Source organism: Monodon monoceros, unplaced genomic scaffold, assembly GCF_005190385.1.
Source record: "Monodon monoceros isolate NGI ecotype Baffin Bay Population unplaced genomic scaffold, NGI_Narwhal_1 Super_Scaffold_22, whole genome shotgun sequence".
Taxonomy (NCBI): Eukaryota; Metazoa; Chordata; class Mammalia; order Artiodactyla; family Monodontidae; genus Monodon; species Monodon monoceros.
In genome coordinates this window covers 9,801,682-9,821,262 of record NW_021703779.1, presented here as the reverse complement: position 1 = coordinate 9,821,262, position 19,581 = coordinate 9,801,682, and the positions used below count along the sequence as shown (strand labels likewise).

The window sequence follows — 19,581 nt, the reverse complement described above, 5'->3', positions numbered from 1 at the left end:
GGGAGGTCCCCCTTGTACAATAGATGCCAAGGTCACCCAGGGTGACACAGGCCACAGAGGAGCTGGGCCAGCGGTCCGCTGATGGCGGGTCCTGTAGGTCCGAGAGCCTTGGTGGAAGATGGAGGAGCCCCCTTGGTGGGGCTGGAGCCCAGGAGGGAGATACGAGAATGTGGAGAATAAGGTCCAAGGGGTTGGCGTGCTGGGCATAGTGGGAGGGACCTCCAAAAAGCAGAGGCAGGACAGGATTGGATAGAGAAGGAATGAATTAGGGAAATGCCAGGAGGAGGGAAGGAAGGCTGGGAGGGAGGGAGGGGGGGAGGAAGGAAAGAAAACTTGTGGTCATTTCTTAGGGCAGCCCCCAGTCAACTAAAACACCAAGAGACAGAGGCTGCATTTAGACCAATAGACTCCATAAATCCAAGGAAATTACAGAAAATACGATCATGCACCATAAAATGCTGAGAGAGAGGGCCCTCAAGGAAAAGATGAAGCATTAAAAGGATGGGATTCTGGGAGCGCAGAGAGGTGAGGTGTGCACTGGCAGAACTTAGCGCCAGAGAAGGAAAGGCCACATTCCAAGTCACAGCAACACCAAAAAATGAATCACCACAACCAAAGATACTATTGGGGAAATGGTGAGCAGAGTCGCAGATGCCACCCCAAACCCAGCCGGAAGACCAGGTGTTTTCTGTGGAGTGTGGCTTTATCGGAATAGAGCATGGTGCTTTTGCAGTACTATTTATTGGTAATGTTAATTGACTTTGTGTAAGGCAGTTGTAGGTTTACAGAAACATTAGGTGGAAAGTATAGGGGATTCCTACGTACCCACTTCCCCTACAGAGAGTTCCCGTGACGGACACCATTCATCAGTGTGGCACATGTCTTACAATTGATGGAGCAAGTTGGACGCATGATTCTTGACTCAAGTTCATAATTTGCATTCGGGGTCAGTCTTGGTGTTGCACATTTTATGGGTGTGGACAAATGCATGATGACCCGTATCCATCATTCTATATAGTGTCATGCAGAGTAGCTTCATTGCCCTAAAAATCCCCTGTGCTCCACTTCTTCATCCCTCTTCCTCTCTTAACCCCTGGCTACCACTGATGCTTTTACTGTCGGCACAGTTTTGCTTTGTCCAGACTGTCACAGAGCTGGAATCATGCACTACGAGCCCTTTTCAGATTCGTTCTTTTACTCAGTCACATGCACTGAAAGTTCCTCCGTGTCGCTCTGTGTACTGACTGCTTCTGTTTTTCTGTTTTGTTCCTAATGACGCTTTTTAATTGTTGCAAAACTCAAGTTTTAAAAAATATTTTAAGATCTCAAAAAATGTGTTAATATCATAAAGGAAACCTGAACACGCATTTCTTGTTCCACTCTCCCCAAATTCAGTCTGATTAGTAAGAGAGAGTCAGAGCAATGAGACACAAAGCAAAGGGGCTGTAATTCTCCCCAAAGCATCTTTTTTGTAAAAAAAATAAATAAATAAATTTATTTATTTTTGGCTGCATTGGGGCTTCGTTGCTGTGCACGGGCTTTTTCTAATTGTCGCGAGCGGGAGCTACTCTTCGTTGCGGTGAGCAGATTTCTCATTGCGGGGACTTCTCTTGTTGCGGAGCACGGGCTCTAGGCGCGCGGGCTTCAGTAGTTGTGGCTCGTGGGCTCTAGAGCGCAGACTCAGTAGTTGTGGCGCACGGGCTTAGTTGCTCCGCGGCATGTGGGATCTCTCGGACCAGGGCTCGAACCCACTTCCCCTGCATTGATGGGCAGATTCTTAACCACTGCGCCACCAGGGAAGCCCCCCAAAGCATCTTATAATCACCGTGATGTGGCAGCCATGGATTCATGGGTCACCTGAGCCACGAATTCCAAGTCCTGGTCCCCGTATGGTCGACAGAAAACGTCCCCCCAAACACCCATGTCCTAATCCCTAGAAACTTTGATATGTTACCTTACATGACAGACAGGACTAAGTGAAAAGCATTGAGATGGCGGATTATTCTGGATTATCTGGTTGAGCTCAGTGTCATCACAAGTGTCCTTATAAGAGAGAGGCGGTGCTGTGATGATGAAGAGGCTGGAGTAATGCACTTTGAAGATGGAGGGGGACCATGCACCCAGGAAGGAGGTGGCTTCCGGAAGCTGGAAAAGCCAAGGAAACGCGTTCCCCTGTGGAGTTTTCACAGGGTAGCAGCTCTCTGCCAATTCCTTGATTTTACCCCAAAGGGACCGTGTCAGACTTCTGATCTGCAGCACTGCAAGAGATGAAGTGCGGAGTTTTTAAAATGCCAAGTCTGGGGCTTCCCTGGCGGCGCAGTGGTTAAGAATCCGCCCGCCAATGCAGGGGACGCTGGTTCGAGCCCTGGTCCGGGAAGATCCCACATGCCGCGGAGCAACTAAACGGCCTGTGCGCCACAACTCCTGAAGCCCACGCACCTAGAGCCCGAGCTCCACCACAAGAGAAGCCACCGCAGTGAGAAGCCCGTGCACCACAACGAAGAGTAGCCCCCGCTCGCTGCAACTAGAGAAAAGCCCGCGTGCAGCAACAAAGACCCAACACAACCAAAAATAATAAATAAATAAAAATAAATTTATTAAAAAATAAAATGCCAAGTTTGTGGGAATTTGTTACAGGAGCACAAGGAAAGTAACACAGTTTTCTTGGGGGGCAGGAAAAGCTCCCCGGTTTCCACGCTCTGTGGGGAACTGTACATCCACGTCAGGCTCAGCCCCTACAAACTCATGACATCTGTCTGATTTTGTGTCTGTCTTTCTGCTCATTTATCAACCTCCCTCATCCGGTGTGAATAACGAAGGGATCAAAGTGTGAAGCAAGCTTGTCAGAGAGAGAGTCTCCTAGCATAAAGATAATATAAATAAGTCACAGAATGTCCTTATGTATCAATATTATTTATAAAATTGTTCATATCCATACAAACATGGATTATCTCTATATAATTCACATTATATTTACAATTTTATATGAAGATATTCATTATAAATGAAGAGATAGATTTTATAATTAATACATATGGGAATTATATAATAATGTATATAAATGGCTTATATTTTCTTTACATAGTCCATCCCTGCTATTCTGTTCCCAACTTCAGCAGCTGTTCCAGGGGCTATACCTGCTTTTAGCACAGTCTGCTCTGGAGAAATAATCCACTCAATTTGTAAAATGTGTATCCAGCGCCCTGATACCCATATGCTGGGGATGCATTTCTGGGGATAGAGAAACAGCTATGGCTGGGGGCTTACAGTCTCTTAGGGCAGAGAGAAAGACACTGCCCAGAGGGATTCCCATCCACAGACTCCTCTGATAACCACGTTGGAGACTCAGGGTTTGGGTTTCCCCAAATGCACTGCATGGAGGGACCCTCATCCTCAGGCTCTGGAGAAAGGATGCTGAAGGGTCAGGTGGAGGGTCTCCCAAGGGTCTCCCACTGGATGAAGGAACCCCATCCATGGGCGCGGTACATGGCCTTTCATTGCCTTTGACTTGGGAGTTATCCCCCAACCCCCTAACCCCTGCCACCATGTTAAAGACCAGGCAGGTGGGCAACTTGCCCAAAGTGATTCAGACAGTAACAGGGAAGACTGGACCTGGTGCTCAGGCTTGAGGACAGGCTCTTGGTTCTGGGGCCACCTCTGAGGCTTACTGAAGCCTGAGGACCCTCTGTAGCCAACAGTGACCCAGGCTGGCCAGGTCACCATGCTGACCATCACCCTGGAGAGAGTCCTGTGTTTTTTCCCTGGACATCCCCCCAGGGAAACACCACTGGTCTCCATGTCCAGACCCCCATGAAAGCTGATTTTCTCTTCCCCCAGCACTTTCACGTCCCTCGGTCAACCCCCTGTGTGCCCTGGCGATGGCCGTTCTACTCTCCATGCTGCTGGTACCCTCACTCTTCCTGACCCAGGACCAATGGGATAAACGTATGAATGTGTTTCCCCTCTCCCCATTGCTCCCATTCCCATGACCCTGGGTTCTGGGGGAAACATCCCAATGCCTGCATCTAATTTCATTTTATCCTCATATGCAACAGTCAACCGGCATCACACCTCCTGTTGTGCTCCCCCCTGCTGGTGATGTGAATCCCCCCCCCACCCATTCTGCAGACACAGGTGATGGTGGCCGACTCCCTTTACTATGGCAGGATCTGGATAAATAGCCTTTGCTGCTTCCTGTCTTCGTTTATTTCCACAGTGGACATCTCCCCTTGTAGAAAGGGCAGGAAGGAGAGGTGGGAAAGGGGTAGGGGGTGATGAGGATGTGTGAGAGGGGTAGGGGCACAGTGATTCCCAGCCCTGATCTCTGCTCACAAGATGTGAGATGCATTGGTTAAGGGAGAATGGAGACGGGAGAAGAAGAGTAGTTTCTGACTCCTGAGGCTGTATGTTTCAGATCTTCCAACCGTGGAACAGAACTCCAGTCTAAACATGAAGTTTGACCCAAAGACGACAAAATTAACTTGGAACTGCCAGGAAAACGCTACCTACGGGGAATGTGTGTTGATTCACAAGGAGAAGGGACAGATTAAAAAAAAGGTAAGATGGATTGGATGTGCTCGATCACTGTTCTTTGTAAAGCTCTCGTCAAGCAGGACAAATAAAAAACATACACGTGACACTGGGACACATCACAAACTCATGGTTCGAAGTGCACCAGGAAAGTGCTGCTGTGTCCAAGATGTGTCCAGAGGGCTGATTCCCTGAGAGGACCCCATTCCTCTCTCAGGCATCCCTATTCCAATTAGCCTGGGGGCTCCTGGCTGCCTGCAATGGCAGCCTTTTGCTCAGTTGGTCCACCTGCAAGACTTAATCCTGAGAGAGAGATAACATTAGCTCTGCCTGTTCAATGGAAATAAAGTAAACAGACTGACTTGGATACAATGTAAACGTGACACCTGTGAGAGAACGGTGGGTATGAGATAGGACAAGAAAAGTCAATCCCATAAAAGAGGGTGTGAAGTTCCCATACAGTTTAAAGGGATGAGGGCTCTCATATTAAAAGGTGAGCTCTGGGACTTCCCTTGGTGGCACAGCTGTTAAGAATCCGCCTGCCAATGCAGGGGACATGGGTTCGATCCCTGGTCCAGGAAGATCCCACATGCCACAGAGCAACTAAGCCCGTGCGCCACAACTACTGAGCCTGCGCTCTAGAGCCTGTTCACCACAACTACTGAGCCTGCATGCCACAACTGCTGAAGCCCTCGCTCCTAGGGCCTGTGCTCCACAACAAGAGAAGCCACTGCCATGAGAAGCCCACACACCGCAATGAAGAGTAGCCCCCGCTCGCTGCAACTAGAGAAAGCTTGCACACGGCAACGAAGACCCAACGCGGCCAAACATAAATAAATAAAATAAAATAAAAAGAAAAGGCGAGCTCTATTCTGACCTTCTGAAGGCTGCTAGTTGGCGTCTTGCCAAAGAAGGTACCTGGGGGAGGTGTCACAGAGGGAGGTGGATGTCATCACAGGGTCAGGGTAGGAGCAAACAACAAGGATATAACGAAAGAAGACTGGTTCTTAATTCACTGACTGGTGACATCTTTTCAGGTCAAAGACAAGGAATGTCAGTGCACCTTTCAAGACTGTTCTCTCCATGGGGGAGTCACGCTCACTGTCGAAGTAAATATCAACCAAAGACGAATTTCAGAAACACTGGTCTACCTGAACCCAGGTAGGGAAAACATGGTGGTGATTCTTCTCCTTCCCACATGAGCATCAGGGTACATTCCCCCACTTTTTTCTGCTATATGGAGATGATAGAATTGACACATAGGAATTGCATATGTTTAAGAGGTACATTTGGTGGGTTTGTTTTTGTTTGTTTGTTTGTTTTTATCTTTTTGGCCATGCTGCGCAGCTTGTGGGATCTTAGTTCCCAAACCAGGGATTGAACCTGGGCCCTCAGCGGTGAGAGCACAGAGTCCTAACCACTGGACCCCCAGAGAATTCCCACATTTGGTGTTTTGATGTACGTATACTTTGTGAAATGATTACCACAATTGAGCTATTAACATATCCATCCTGTCAAGTAGTTATTTTGTTTGTTTGTTTGTTTGTTTTGTGGTGAAAACCCTGGAGATCTACTCTCTTAGTGAATTTCAAGTGAACAATCCAGTATTTTAACTATAGTCACTATGTTGTGCGTTAGATCCCTGGAACTTACTCATCTTATAGCTGGATATTTCTACCTTTTGACGAACATCTCCCCATTTCCCCCACCCTCCCTAGCCTGGAACCCCCATTCTATTCTGTGTTTCTATGAGTTTTCGTTAGATTCCACATATAAGTGAATCATACAGTATTTGTCTCTCTCTGTCGGATTTATTTCACTTAGCATAATACTCCCCAGGTCCATCCATGTTGTTGCAAATGGCAGAATTTCCTCCCTTTCATGGCTGACTAATATTCCTCTGTGTGTGTGTGTGTGTGTGTGTGTGTGTGTGTGTGTGTATCACATCTTCTTTATTCATTCATCTGTCCACACAGACACTTAGTTTATTTCCATATCTTGGCTTCTGTGAATAATTCTGCAGTGAACATGGGGGTGCAGATATCTCTTCGAGATCCAGATTTTATTTCCATGGAATATACACTGATAAAAAGGATCGCTGGAGGGCTTCCCTGGTGGCGCAGTGGTTGAGAGTCCGCCTGCCGATGCAGGGGACACGTGTTCATGCCCCAGTCCGGGAAGATCCCACATGCTGCAGAGCGGCTGGGCCCGTGAGCCACGGCCGCTGAGCCTGCGCGTCCGGAGCCTGTGCTCCGCAACGGGAGAGGCCACAACAGTGAGAGGCCCGCGTACCGGAAAAAAAAAAAAAAAGAAAGGATCGCTGGATCATATGATAGTTCCATTTTTAATTTTGGGGGGAATCGCCACACTGTTTCCCATAGTGGCTGCACCAATTTACATCCCCACCAACAGGGCACAAGGGTTCCTTTTTCTCCACATCCTTGCCAACACTTGTCATTTCTTGTCTTTTTGATGAGAGCCGTTCTGACAGGTGCGAGGTGATACCTCATTGTGGTTTTAATTTGCATTTCCCTGACAATTAGTGATGTTGAGCATCTTTTTAGGTACCTGTTGGACATTTGGATGTCTTCTTTGGAAAAACGTCTATTCAGATCCTTTGACTGTTTTTAATCAGATTATTTGTTTTTTAAAAATTTGTTTTTTGCTCTTGGGTTGCTTGAACTCTTTATATATTTTGGATATTAACCCCTTATCAGATACATCTGGTTTGCAAATATTTTCTCCCATTCCATAGGTTGGCTTTCCGCTGTGTTGATTGTTTCCTTTGCTGTGCAGAAGTGTTTAGTTTGATCCAATTCTAGTTTTCTACTTTTGTTTTGGTTGCCTGTGCTTTTGGTGTTAAATCCAAAAAATCATTGCCGGGACCAGTGTCAAGATGTTCTTTCCCTATGCTTTCTTCTAGGAGTTTTACAGTTTCAGGTCTTATATTTAAGCCTTTAATCCATTTTGACTTGATTTCTGTATGTGGTGTGGGATAAGGACCCAATTTCATTCTTCTGCATGTGGATATGCAGTTGTCCCATCATCATTTAGTAAAGACGCTAATCCTTTCTCCCTGGTGTGTTCTTGGCAGGTTTATCAAATATCAGTACACCATAAGTGTGGGGATTTATTTCTGGGCTCTCTAATCTGTTTCAGTTATCTCTATGTCTACTTTTATGCCGTCATAGTACAGTTTTAATTACTGTAGCTTTGTAATATATCTTGGGATGAGGCAACATGAAGCTTCCAGCTTTGTTCTTCTTGCTCAAGATGGTTTTCACTATTTGGAGTCTTGTGGTTCCATACGAATTTTAGGACTGTTTTTTCTTTTTCTTTAAAGAATGTCATTGGGGTTTTGATAGGGGTCACATTGATCTATAGATCACTTTGGGTAGTATGGACATTTTAACACTATTAATTCTTTCAGTCCATTAGCACAGGGTGTCTTTCCATTTATCTGTGTCTTTTTTCATTTCCCTCATCAATGTCTGGCAACATTGAACTTACAAGCCTTTCACCTCCTTGGTTAAGTGTATTCCTAGGTACTCTACTCTTTTTGTTGCTATTGTAAATGAGATTTTTTTTTCTTAATTTCTGTTTCAGCTATGTCATTGTTACTGTGTGGAACTGCCAATGATTTGTGTATGTTGATTTTGTATCCTGCAACTTTACTAAATGTATTAGTTTCAATATTTTTTTTTGTTTAGTCTTAGGGTTTTCTACGTATATGATCATACCATCTGCAAACAGAGATCATCTTACTTCTTTCTTTCTGATTTGAATAACTTTATTTCTTTTTCTTGTCTAATTGCTCTGGCTAGGACTTCAGGTACTATGTTAAATAGGAGTGGTGAGAGTGGGCATCCTTGTCTTGTACAGGATCTTAGAGGAAATGCTTTCAGTTTTTCTCCATTGAGTATGACATTAGCTGTGGGATTTTCATATTTGGCCTTCATTGTGCTGAAGTAAATCCTTTTTATACCTATTTTGTTGAGAGTTTTTATCCTGAATGGATGTTGAATTTTGTCAAACACTTTTTCTGCATCTATTGAGATGATTATGTGGTTTATCTCTTTCACTCTGTTAATGTGGTGCATCACGTTGATTGATTTGCATATGGTGAATCGTTCTTACATCCAAGGGATAAATTTGACTTTTAACATGCTGTTGGATGTGGTTTGCTGACATTTTGTTGGGGATTTTTACATCTGTGCTTATTATGGATATTGGCCTGTAATTTTCTTTTCTTGTGTCTTTGTCTGGCTTTGGTATCAGAGTGATGAGTGATGCTGACCTCAGAAAATGAGTTTAGAAGTGTTCCCTCTTCTTCTCTTTCTGGGAAGAGTTTGAGAAGAATTGGTATTGATTCTTCTTTGAAACATGAAGCCATCCGGTCCATCCCCCTTTAAACTCCATGTACAAATTATTTTGTTTCTGTCTCTTCCCAGGTGGGGAGGGCACAGCTGCCCAAAACTTCTCCTGTCTTATCTACAATGCGGATTTCATGAACTGCACCTGGGCCAAGGGCCAAGCAGCGCCCAATGACGTTCAATATTTTTTGTATATAAGAGACTCAAAGTAAGTGTTGACCTCATGTAGACAACCCTGAGAAATACAGTGAAGAAAGAAATATGCCTGGATTGTTCTCTGAACACTTTGGAATCTTACAGGAAAAAAATAGAAAGAGAATGTCCTCATTACCTAAAAGACTCGGGAACACACGTGGGATGTCACCTCCAAGACCTCTCGGGATTAACTTCGTACAGTTACTTCCTGGTTAACGGTACCAGCCAAGAAGCAGGAATCCAGTTCTTCGATTCGGTTTTGCTGTTAAAAGAAATAGGTGAGAGCAACCACCTGTGATTTAACCACTGCCTAGGAGGTCTGACAGAATTTGCGTTGAAATCTGTGTAAGTTTCCTGTAACAAATGACCACAAACTGGGAGGCTTAAAACAATGGAAATGTATTCTCTTGCAGTTCTGGAGGCCAGAAATCCAAAATCAAGGCATTGGCAGGGTTGGTTCCTTCTGGACTGTCTGAAAGAACTTCTGCTCCCATGCCTCTTTCCTAGCTCCTGGTGATGGCCAGGAGTCCTTGGCTTATGGATGCATCATTTCAATCTCTGTCCACATGTCCGTCTTCTTGGTATATCACAAATCTCCCTTCCTTCCTTTTATACAGACACGAGTCATTGGATTTAGAGCTCATCTTATCCAGAATGACCTCATCTCAAGATCCTTAATTACTCAGTCAAACATGTCCACAAATTAGAGAGACAGCCACCCGAGAAGAGCAGGCATGGTAGCTCCACACCCTCTGCCCATGCCTTGCCCTACGCATCTCTTCTGTCTGGCTGCTCCTGAGTTATGTCCTTTTATTGTAAAATAGTGATCTAGTAAGTAAAATGTTTCCTGAGTTCTGTGAGCTTCTCTTGCAAATTAATCAAACCCACGGAGGAGGTCAGGGGAATCTTTGATCTATAGCAGGTCAGTTGGAAGCACAGGTGATGACCTGGACTTGGGATTGACATTTGAAGTGGGAGGGCTAAGCCCTTCACCTGTGGAATCTGATGCTACCTCCAGGTAGATAGTGTCAGAATTGAGTTGAATTGTAAGACACCCAGCTGGTGTCAGAGAATTGCTTGGTGGTGTTGGGGGTCGGAGGGAAGCCCCACACATTAGAACTGGGTGCATAATCCTAAGTCCAGATCACAACGATAGGCCAGAGGAGTTACATCCCTTACTTTTTTCTGAGCTGGAAAATCCAGTGTAAGTATCCTAGGGATAGAGCATCTCATCTCTAAAGTTAAAGACGATCAGACCTACTCAATGTGAAAGTGGAGTCCATGAGATTCACAGTCACAAGAGAAGCTTCACACAGCCAAGGTCCAAACAGACCTTCAAAGGTTCCAACAACAGAATTGAGTCTCAGCTTTTAGAATGGAACAGATGCCCATCAAAATGCAGTCAGATACAGAACTCCCATCCTGTTGATTGCTGGCATGCACCGTCATGGCGTCACTGTTTGGATATCTGTTCAACGATGAAGGACACTGAAGTTCCTTGACCTTTACAAACATGCATCAACTCCCCCATTTGGAAACCATGACTTTGCTAGCTCCATGTGGACCCGATTCCTCCAAGCCCCCATCTTTCCCTCCTTCCCTCCCTTTGGGTAACCTGCTACAAGGACAAGTGTACACCCAGTTGAATCTACCCAGATGCCACCTCTTCTTTCTCTCCTTAGAATGTGACAGTCCAAGCCCCTCCACCCATCCTGGACCATTGTGAATTCACTTCTTCTTCTTCTTCTTTTTTTTTGCCAGCTCTTTCTCTTCTTTCTAGTGCTGTGCTCCAGGCTGGTCTCTTGAAGATACTCCCGTATGCCAAACAATGTCTTCTCTTGAACGCCAGCCCCTCTTTCTACCTGCAGGCTCTCTGATCCCATAGGATAGTCCAGGCCTCTTAAGGCTAAAGTCATTTCAAACCGGCCTCTCTCCTGCCCTCCAAACCCATCACCACCTACCTCCCCAGGTCTTCTTTTTTTTAAATTTTATTTATTTTTGGCTGCGTTGGGTCTTCGTTGCTGCGCGCAGGCTTTCTCTAGTTGCGAGGGCTACTCTTTGTTATGGCGCACGGGCTTCTCATTGTGGTGGCTTCTCTTGTTGTGGAGCACAGGCTCTAGGCGCGCGGGCTTCAGCAGTTGTTGTGCATGGGCTTCAGCAGTTGTGGCTCGCGGGCTCTAGAGCACAGGCTCAGTAATTGTGGCTCACTGGCTTAGTTGCTGTGCGGCATGTGGGATCTTCCCAGACCAGGGCTCGAACCCATGTCCCCTGCATCAGCAGGTGGATTCTTAACCACTGCACCACCAGGGAAGTCTCCCCAGGTCTTGTTGAACCCAAACTTCCTCCCTTCTGCACATGGCGGCCTGATGATTGTTATCTTCCCCAAGAGACAACACTCAGACCCACCCCTGCCTCCCAGTGACCTTGGTGAGCTACCATCAATGTTGCGAAGGCAGAACTGGGTCTCCTCTCTGTGGTCCAGAGGAAGCATTCTGGATTAGAGGTGTCTGCTGGGTTCTCATTACAGAGCAATACAACCCACCCAACAATATCACCGTGCACTGCAACGAATCACACTGCTTCATCCGGTGGGAAAAGCCCAGGACCCGAAAAACACTGTCCATCAGGGAGTTCCAGTACCAGCTGGACATCCAGAGACAGGTGAGTGGACACTGCTCCAAGCAGGGCACCACACCTCAAGAAGCTTGGCAGCCACCCCCATGACCCACCGTGAGAACCTGGGGCACATGAGGTGGGCTCAGAATGGGTGAACATCTGGGAAAATTCAAGGTCTGCTCCAAGCCCACCTGGACCCAGTGTAGACAAGGAGGAACCCTCTCCCTATGTCCACCTGGACCCAGTGCAGACAAGGAGGAACCTCTGCTCCAAGCCCACCTGAGTTCTTATTAGGATCCATATCCAGCTGAGGTTCTAGAAGGAGCCATGAACAGGGGCACCCTCCCTCCCGTGGGCATGTTCCATCCTTCTATTTGGGGGCCACTGCAGGTTGGGGGGACAGTAGGAGCTCAACACTTTGTTGGACCCTGACTGTTTCGGGTTTTCCTGACTGTGCTCAAAGGGGGAGATTGGATGAGACCCATGAAAAACCTTCAAAATGGAGAGAAATAAACATTCTATTTTGGTTTGGGTTTTTTTTTTTTCTAGAGTAATACCGGAAGCAGTAGAAATCAACTGGTGAGTTACAACTCTGACCCAAAATATCACCCTTGTAGCTGAAGCGTACGATGTTGGGCAATGGACACATGCCAACTGCAAACTTCGTCCAGCGGTGGCCAGGATGGGGATGGGGTAAAAACCAGAGGATGGAGGTTTCCTAGAGTACCGTCCAGTCAGTGATATAGGGGCACCCCCCCAGTAGGCCCCTGGATGGGGTCTCCATCTTCTATCCATGTTGGTCAAGGAGATGATGTCTTCTTCCAAAATTCCTCTCGAGGTTGATCATCAAAGTAATTTTTGTTGATCTTTTCTAAGTTTCACCACCACTCTGACCTCAGTATCCTCCTCTGTCCGATGAGGAAGTCGAACTTGGTCCTCTTAACATCCTTTACAGGGGCATTATCCATCCATAGGTTGGTTCATACCCACTGTAGCTCTTGAATCATTTCTGCATCTATACTTACGATCCTAGCAACCCCAGGAGTGGTTACTCGGAAAATGGCAGAATCACTCATTGTCATTATTCCCTTAAGCTTTCCTCCCAAGTTCTCAGGACGTAAAATACCACATTCATGCCCAGATTGGGAGAGTGTGGCTTTGAATCTTTCACTTCAGTTGGGCAATTGAAAAGACACCCGCATTCTGTTTCTCAACACAGGCAACAACTCTGTCTAACTTTCTGTTTTCTCCAAAGATTGTGGTGTCTGGTGACACGGGGAATAAATACAGCTTTCCGAGACCGGGGCTCAGAGCCAAACATACTGTGAAGATCAGGACGGCAGATGCCCGGAAAGCCCACTGGGGTGCCTGGAGTCAGCCAGCTGAGTTTGGTACGTGTCCCAAGATCATCACCAGACAGATCCTGGCATCCTGAATTCATCTCTGAGCCATTCTGGGAGGGGTTCCTGTCCACCGGCCCCTGCAACACTGTTCCCCTGGCAACAGCAAGGACTCGTGAGAGGGACCCTTTAAGAATAACTAAGAGCCTTCCTAAGCCTCCGCCCCACCAGGAAATGACCCATCCCTCCTGGCCACGCCAAACAGCCGTCACGGTCCACCTCTGATCAGGATACAGCTCACATCCAAACTGGCTCTGTTTCTTTCTAATCGGGGGAGGGCTAACCTGACAGATTTTGGTTTTGTTTTGTTTTTTTTGCGGTACGCGGGCCTCTCACTGTTGTGGCCCCTCCCGTTGCGGAGCACAGGCTCCGGACACGCAGGCCCAGCGGCCATGGCTCACCGACCCAGCCGCTCCGCGGCATGTGGGATCTTCCCGGACCGGGGCACGAACCCGCGTCCCCTGCATCGGCAGGCGGACTCGCAACCACTGCACTACCAGGGAAGCCCTAGCCTGACAGATTTTACTACCTTCCTCCTTCTAACTTTGATCAGCTGGCAAGAATATAATGGTTTGGCCCTAAAGCCAATCTGATACTTAAGAGCCTACCTTCCCTTCCATCCAGTCTCAAACACCTTCAGTGTTTTAGCAAGCATAGTATGCATACGTTTTTGTTGTTGTTGTTGTTGTTTTCTGATCCAAGATCAATGCCTTTGATACCTGCCGGTGTAGAATTTATGAAATGAAATAAGGATTCAGCAACATTTCATAAGCTGGAAGCGACAGCTGAGCACAGAAAGAAATTGATTTGCCGTCTTGCATTTGTCAGTGGGTTCTTAGCCGCGACACCAAAAGCAGCAATGATGAAAGAAACAAATTGGTAAAGCGGACTTCATCAAAAATGAAAACTCTTGTGCATCAAAGGACACGCTCAAGACAGTGAAAAGACAACCCATGAAAGGGGGGGAAATGTTTCAAATCATTTGATAAGGGGCAAGCCTCCAAAGCATATAAAGTATTCTGAGACGCCAAGGACAGAAACACTGACAACTCACTTTACAAATGGGTTTAAAATATGCCCCCCCCACCAAAAAAATAAGAACAGAAAAAAAGAATAGACTTTTCCCGGAACAGAGTTCTAAACAGACTTGGCTGACATCCGTGTGGCTTTTTCTGGTTTCATTTCCCCTCCGGAATACGCACTTTTGACAATGAAAATATTTGCTTAAAATAAACAACAACAGCTTTGTGTAATAGGTCACATTTTATCTGTTCCTATTGAAAAATCTCACAATGGCGGCCCCTCCATCAGGTTATGAGGATCCTGGTAGAATTGGGATTTCTCATTGGATTTTTAAATATTCACAGACAAAATGTGCCTTATTAGAAAAATAATGTACTGTAAAGAGCACTTATCCTAAATGACATGCGAAATGAAAGCTTAAGAATAGATGGGATGCAATTTTGTTTAAAACCGTATGCCTGGAAATGTGTATTCATCCTTTTTTGGTCCGTTTTTAAATTGCATTCTTGGTCTTTGGGTTGCTGTGTCTTAAAATCGCTTTATGTGTTTTGGACATGATCCCGGGGTCGTGTTGTCTCACGAATATCTTTTTGTGAAAGTTGCAGGACTGGGTCCTTTCCTTAGATGTCCGTCCTGCTCTGGGCATGTTTCCTCCTCCGTGAGCTAGTGAGGACATAAGCTGGCTGAGTGGTGATCGCTCATGCCCCGGCCCCCGGCGTACTTGGCGTGTTCCCCCCTCTCTCCCCAGGCTCTGCGGAACCAGAATCCAGCCTGGTGCACGTCTACCTGCTGGTGGTCCTGGGGACCTTCATCTGTGGCCTGACCATCAGCTGCCTTTTCAAAAGGTAACCTCAGGTCGTCCTATGTGGGCATCCCCGTGGTCAGCGGAGGGGGCCGGTGTTTATTTCAAAGACAGCCCCATTCGGCTGGCAAAAAAGAGAGGGCAGCCTGCAAACATCCCAGGCAGTCCTAGCAGCCAATTGGCGTGTGGGTTTTCTGGAGGGAAACTTGTCTGGAAAAAGGGAAGGAAGTTGGAGAGATGGAAAAACGCACAGGAGAGAAACAGCTCTGATGCTACATCTGTCAGTGGCAGGAGAGCTGGCAACCAACAAGGGTCTTTCCTGCCCCCAGACTCCTGCCGGGCACCCCTCACAGCCCTGCTGTGCTCAGAGCTCTGCCTTCCTTCAGCCCCTTGGAGCTTCTGGAGTTCTCAGAATGTCTCTCCTCCTCTGACTTTCATTTCCCCCAGCACAAGTCATTCAGCCCCGGCTCCCAGACCACTGCAGTCAGCCTGTCCACGGGCACCTCCGCAGTCATCTTTCCTGTTGTGTGACCCAGGCATCACACAGGGTCTGTGGCCACCGGGCAAATGCTTTGCAACGAAGCATGAACACACAGACTAAAGTTGCATGTGTACGGCACGACGCACTCTGCAAAGCATGGAGAGATTTTGCACCTGGAGACCCTCCTGCAGGATGTGGGGATGCTGTGGGCGTCCACCTGCGGCCCCTGTCCTGATGCCCCTGTCCTGGTTGGGCGTCCTGTGCTAAACGTCCCCCAGGACCAGGCGAGACACTGGTCTGCCCTGTGAAAGCAACTGCAAGGCACCCCTGTTCCCAGGGACACTGGACCTGGGAGCAAAGAGGCGTTTGGGCAGCCCGGCCACTGGCTGTGGTGACAGGGACAGATCTCGTGCCTTACACAGAAGACTTATCTTAAAGAAAAGCTGTGTGAGTTTCCTGTAGCTGCCGGAACCAGTGACCACAAGCCAGAGGCTTAAAGCCACAGGCATCCATCCTCCCCCATCCTGGAGAGCAGACCTCTGAGGTCAAGGTGTCTCAGGGTCACGCTCACTCCAGAGGCTCCAGGGGAGGGTCCTTCCCACCTCTTCCAGCTTCTGGGGGCTCCAGGCGTCCCTGTGCTCGTGGCCGCCTCCCTCTCGTCTCTGCCTCTGTCTTCTCGGGGCTTCTCCTCTGTGTCTGTGTCTCTCCTCTTCTGTGTCTTAGAAGGACCCCGTCATTGGATGTAGGGCCACCCTCATCCAGGGGTACCTCATCTCAAACCCTTCACTACATCACATCTGCAAAGACCCCGTTTCCATATAAACTCCCAGGTTTCAGGGGTCAGGAGTTGAATATATCTTTGGAGGCTACCTTTCAACTCAGTACAACCTCTCCTGATGATGTCACAGGATTGGAGGTACCATTCGTGTGGTGAGAAAGAAACACCCCTGTGAACATGCAGCAGGACTGGGGTGCTGCGGGACCATGGAATATGCTGGTTAAGAGATAGCATTGAAAAGGCATGACATCCAATCTGGAACCGTGGGCTTCAAGGTTGGATAAGCCTCCTGGTCTTTAAACACCAGAGACCCCAGACTCCTCCAAGCTGCCGGAGACTGGACATGTCCCCCACTCCCATCCCTGTGTCCAAGGGAGTGAGTGAAGGTTCTAGAAAGACCCTCACAGAGTCTATCATTTTCTCCATGGTCTAAGCCTGGAGTTGGTCCTTCTGTGATTCTTAAAGGAAATTGTTCTGAAGAAATGAGCCTGCATGGCGTGTTTGCACGTGACATGACAACGTGTCCCCTTTGGGTGCAAGAAGGAAATTGGGCGTCTAGGTCTTTTCTTCACACATTTCTTGTCTCACCAGGTTCCTAGGGATGCACAGGTTATTCCCGCCAGTTCCACGGATCAAAGATAAATTGAACGATAGCCATCAAATCGACCACCAGGTGCATATGGGGTGGGGGGCAAACCAGGAAGGAGAAGAGGGGACAGTGACCCCAGAATCTCAACTGTGTCCACCCAAAGGGGTCCACAGGGTGTGGCTGCCATCCCGTGTCCTGCTCCCTGGCCTTCTTCAGGAGTCAGGGACTGGGGTTTTACCTGCGAGCTGTGTCTGGGGAAATTGGGTGCGGGGAGAAGGAGAGAAGGAAGACGGGGAGGGAGAAAGAGAGAGGTAGAGACAGAGTGAAAGGGGTCTGACCGTATCTCCGGGAGCGGACAGCTCCCAGAGAGGATGAAAAAGGACAAGGGACAAGGGAGACCCCCATACGTGACACCCCCCTTGGATGCACCCATCACATCTGCCTCTCCGCGGGGTGGGGGCTACGTCTACCTACTCCGCTGTCTGGCATCATATCCCCCAGCTGTCAGCTTGCTCACCTCCATTCTTGAGCTGGGCATCTCTCTTCTCAGGAGCACTGACCCACACCCTCTCCGGGTCCCTGGGACCTCCAGGGGCCCGCCCACCCCAGGGGGCCAGCATGAGCCACGTCCCGCTACCCCTGAGCTCCGGGTGGTCCTAGCCTGTGTGGTACCCTAGGCTCAGATGTCCCTCCCACAAGCTCATTTGCCAGCTACAAGATCTGACGCAGAGAGCCGTCTCGGATTTCTAGATAAACCCCCCATGGCCACTGCTCACGGGCCTCCTGACACCCCCATCCCTCTCCCCAGCAGATCCTCTGGGAGAAATTTGCACATGACGTGGGAAAAGGTGACAAGGAAGAGGTCTTAGCCGTGGAAGAAGTCGCAGAAGCACCAGCGAATGCGTGAATTCCAGTTGTCCGCACCCCCAGCGCTTTCTGGAAGTTGTTGGGTTTTTTTTTACAATTCTTTTAATGTTTTTCCAATGTTTTGCTTAATTATTGTGAATGTAGCTTTTTAAAATTGTTCTGAGCATTTTTCTAGCTTTCTGTTCTGTTTTGTTTTGTTTTGTTTTTTTTACTCTAAAAAATAATGTGATGTTTTGCAAAGATGCTTTGTAGTTGGAGGGACGTTTCGAGGCCCGTGGATCCTGACCACGTAACGCGCCTTCTAGCTGCTCCAGGGAAACACCACCCCTTCCTCACAGGGAGGGGTCGGAGCTGCTGCTGGCCGCTGGGGCCGGGATGAGGGTCTGTGCCGCCGCCCGCTTCCACTGGCAGAAGGTTTACATCCTCCTTTTTTCTCTACTGGCTGCAGTTTAGAAAGGAATGACTTTCCAGTGGCTGCTCTAACAGGACCACAATTACTGAGTCGACACAGCGGGCGCCTACCCGTTAGAGCTTGTAAGCCCTCCTGCCTGCTTCTTATAGGGATACTTGTGGATTATGTCACACCCACCTGGTAATCCAAGACCATGTCCCCATCTCGAGATCGACATCCGGGACTTAATCACATCTGTAAAGTCCCTTCTGTCAGAAGGCAACATTTTTATAGGGTCCAGGTATTAGGATGTGGACCTCTCTGGGGACATTTTTCTGTCCACCCCACGGAGCCCAAGGAGGGAAGCTTGGTTGAGCGGCAGTGATGGGTGAGCTCAGAGCCGCCCTCACTCCTCCAAATTCGCACCTGACCCACTGGGCTCTGTGCCCCCTCCCCATACCTGCCCTGTGCATCCCTCCCGTCTGAGTTGGATCCTAAGTCAAAACCAGCTGAGTTACATGCTTTATCGTAAGCCAGCAAAGTCTTTGTTTTCAATTCCCGTCTTTACCTGAGTCCCGTGAGCAGTTTTAGCAAATTATCAACCCTGAGGAGGCGGGTCATGGGAATCCCTGATTTATAGCCTGTCGGTCCGAAGTCCGGGCTGCCCGGGACTCCCACCTGGGAGTCTGAAGGGAGTGAGGTCTGGAGTCTCGGGGAGCCGGTTGTAGGTGTTGGAAAATGGCCCAACAGACCGCACACACCCGCATGAAAGGCAGAGCAGCTGAGCATTTTACTGTACGATGTCACATCTCAAGAGAAATGAGTTATTTATGTCTGTGAGTCTGTTTCTGCTTTGTATATAAATTCATTTATTTTTTAGATTCCAAAGTGATGATTACCAAAGGAGAAAGGAAGTGGGGGAGGGGATAAATTAGGAGTTTGGGATTAGGAGATACAAACTACTATACATAAAATCGATAAGCAACAATGATTTACTTTGTAACACAGGGAACAATATTCAATATCTTGTAATAACTTGGAGTGGAAAATAATCTGAAAAAAATATATATATATAAATGAATCACTTTGTCGTACACCTGAAACCAACACAACATTGTAAATCAACTAGACTCCCACATAAAATAAAAATTAAAAAAGAAACTAAGGTCATTCTAATGGAAAAAAACGAGTTCTTGGACTGATGCCCCAGGCACTCAGGACCTAATGCCCCTGTATCCTCTGTGGCCCCGGTGGTGATCGGCTGCAGCGTCGCAGCCCATCCTCTCCCCGACGCTCAGGCTGCAGGTGCCTGCTCGTCTCTGCCACCCGGGAGGCCCGGCCTGGACCCTCCCGGTGACTGTGTGGTTTGCACAATGGTGCCCTTGTGCTCACACGAGGGGTCAGCGGCTGCAGAGGCAGACTTTCAGGAACTTGCAGGTCACAGTATTGCCCAACAGGATGTGTGAGGCTGGCACAGCTGGGGTGGTGGGATTGGTCCCAGTGACACCAGCCGTGTCCCTGGCATCCTCTCCCCGT

The 19,581-nt window shown here is 48.0% G+C and overlaps 1 protein-coding gene across 2 annotated transcripts; it reads left to right on the top strand.

The window, feature by feature from the left end:
* The first annotated feature begins 4,316 nt into the window (after positions 1 to 4,316).
* CSF2RA (colony stimulating factor 2 receptor alpha subunit) lies at positions 4,317 to 19,152 on the top strand. 2 transcript variants are annotated; one of them, XM_029239985.1, is made up of 10 exons: positions 4,317 to 4,557; positions 5,568 to 5,691; positions 8,982 to 9,111; positions 9,204 to 9,376; positions 11,626 to 11,759; positions 12,264 to 12,293; positions 12,970 to 13,105; positions 14,886 to 14,982; positions 16,790 to 16,871; positions 17,599 to 19,152. In XM_029239985.1, exons 1-10 carry the CDS (start codon positions 4,450 to 4,452, stop codon positions 17,692 to 17,694), a joined length of 1,110 nt encoding a protein of 369 aa, XP_029095818.1. In that variant the 5' UTR covers positions 4,317 to 4,449; the 3' UTR covers positions 17,695 to 19,152. The 2 variants fall into 2 exon arrangements, with proteins under 2 accessions (XP_029095818.1, XP_029095817.1); XM_029239984.1 differs by having other exon boundaries at positions 17,596 to 19,152.
* The last annotated feature ends 429 nt before the right edge of the window (positions 19,153 to 19,581 follow it).

Bases quoted from the DNA above. Each gene is read 5' to 3' on its own strand.
- CSF2RA (XM_029239984.1), top strand. From the start codon at position 4,450: ATGAAGTTTGACCCAAAGACGACAAAATTAACTTGGAACTGCCAGGAA. The intron at 4,558-5,567 runs GTAAGATGGATT...ACATCTTTTCAG, and splicing joins AGGGACAGATTAAAAAAAAG to GTCAAAGACAAGGAATGTCA. The intron at 5,692-8,981 runs GTAGGGAAAACA...GTCTCTTCCCAG, and splicing joins ACTGGTCTACCTGAACCCAG to GTGGGGAGGGCACAGCTGCC.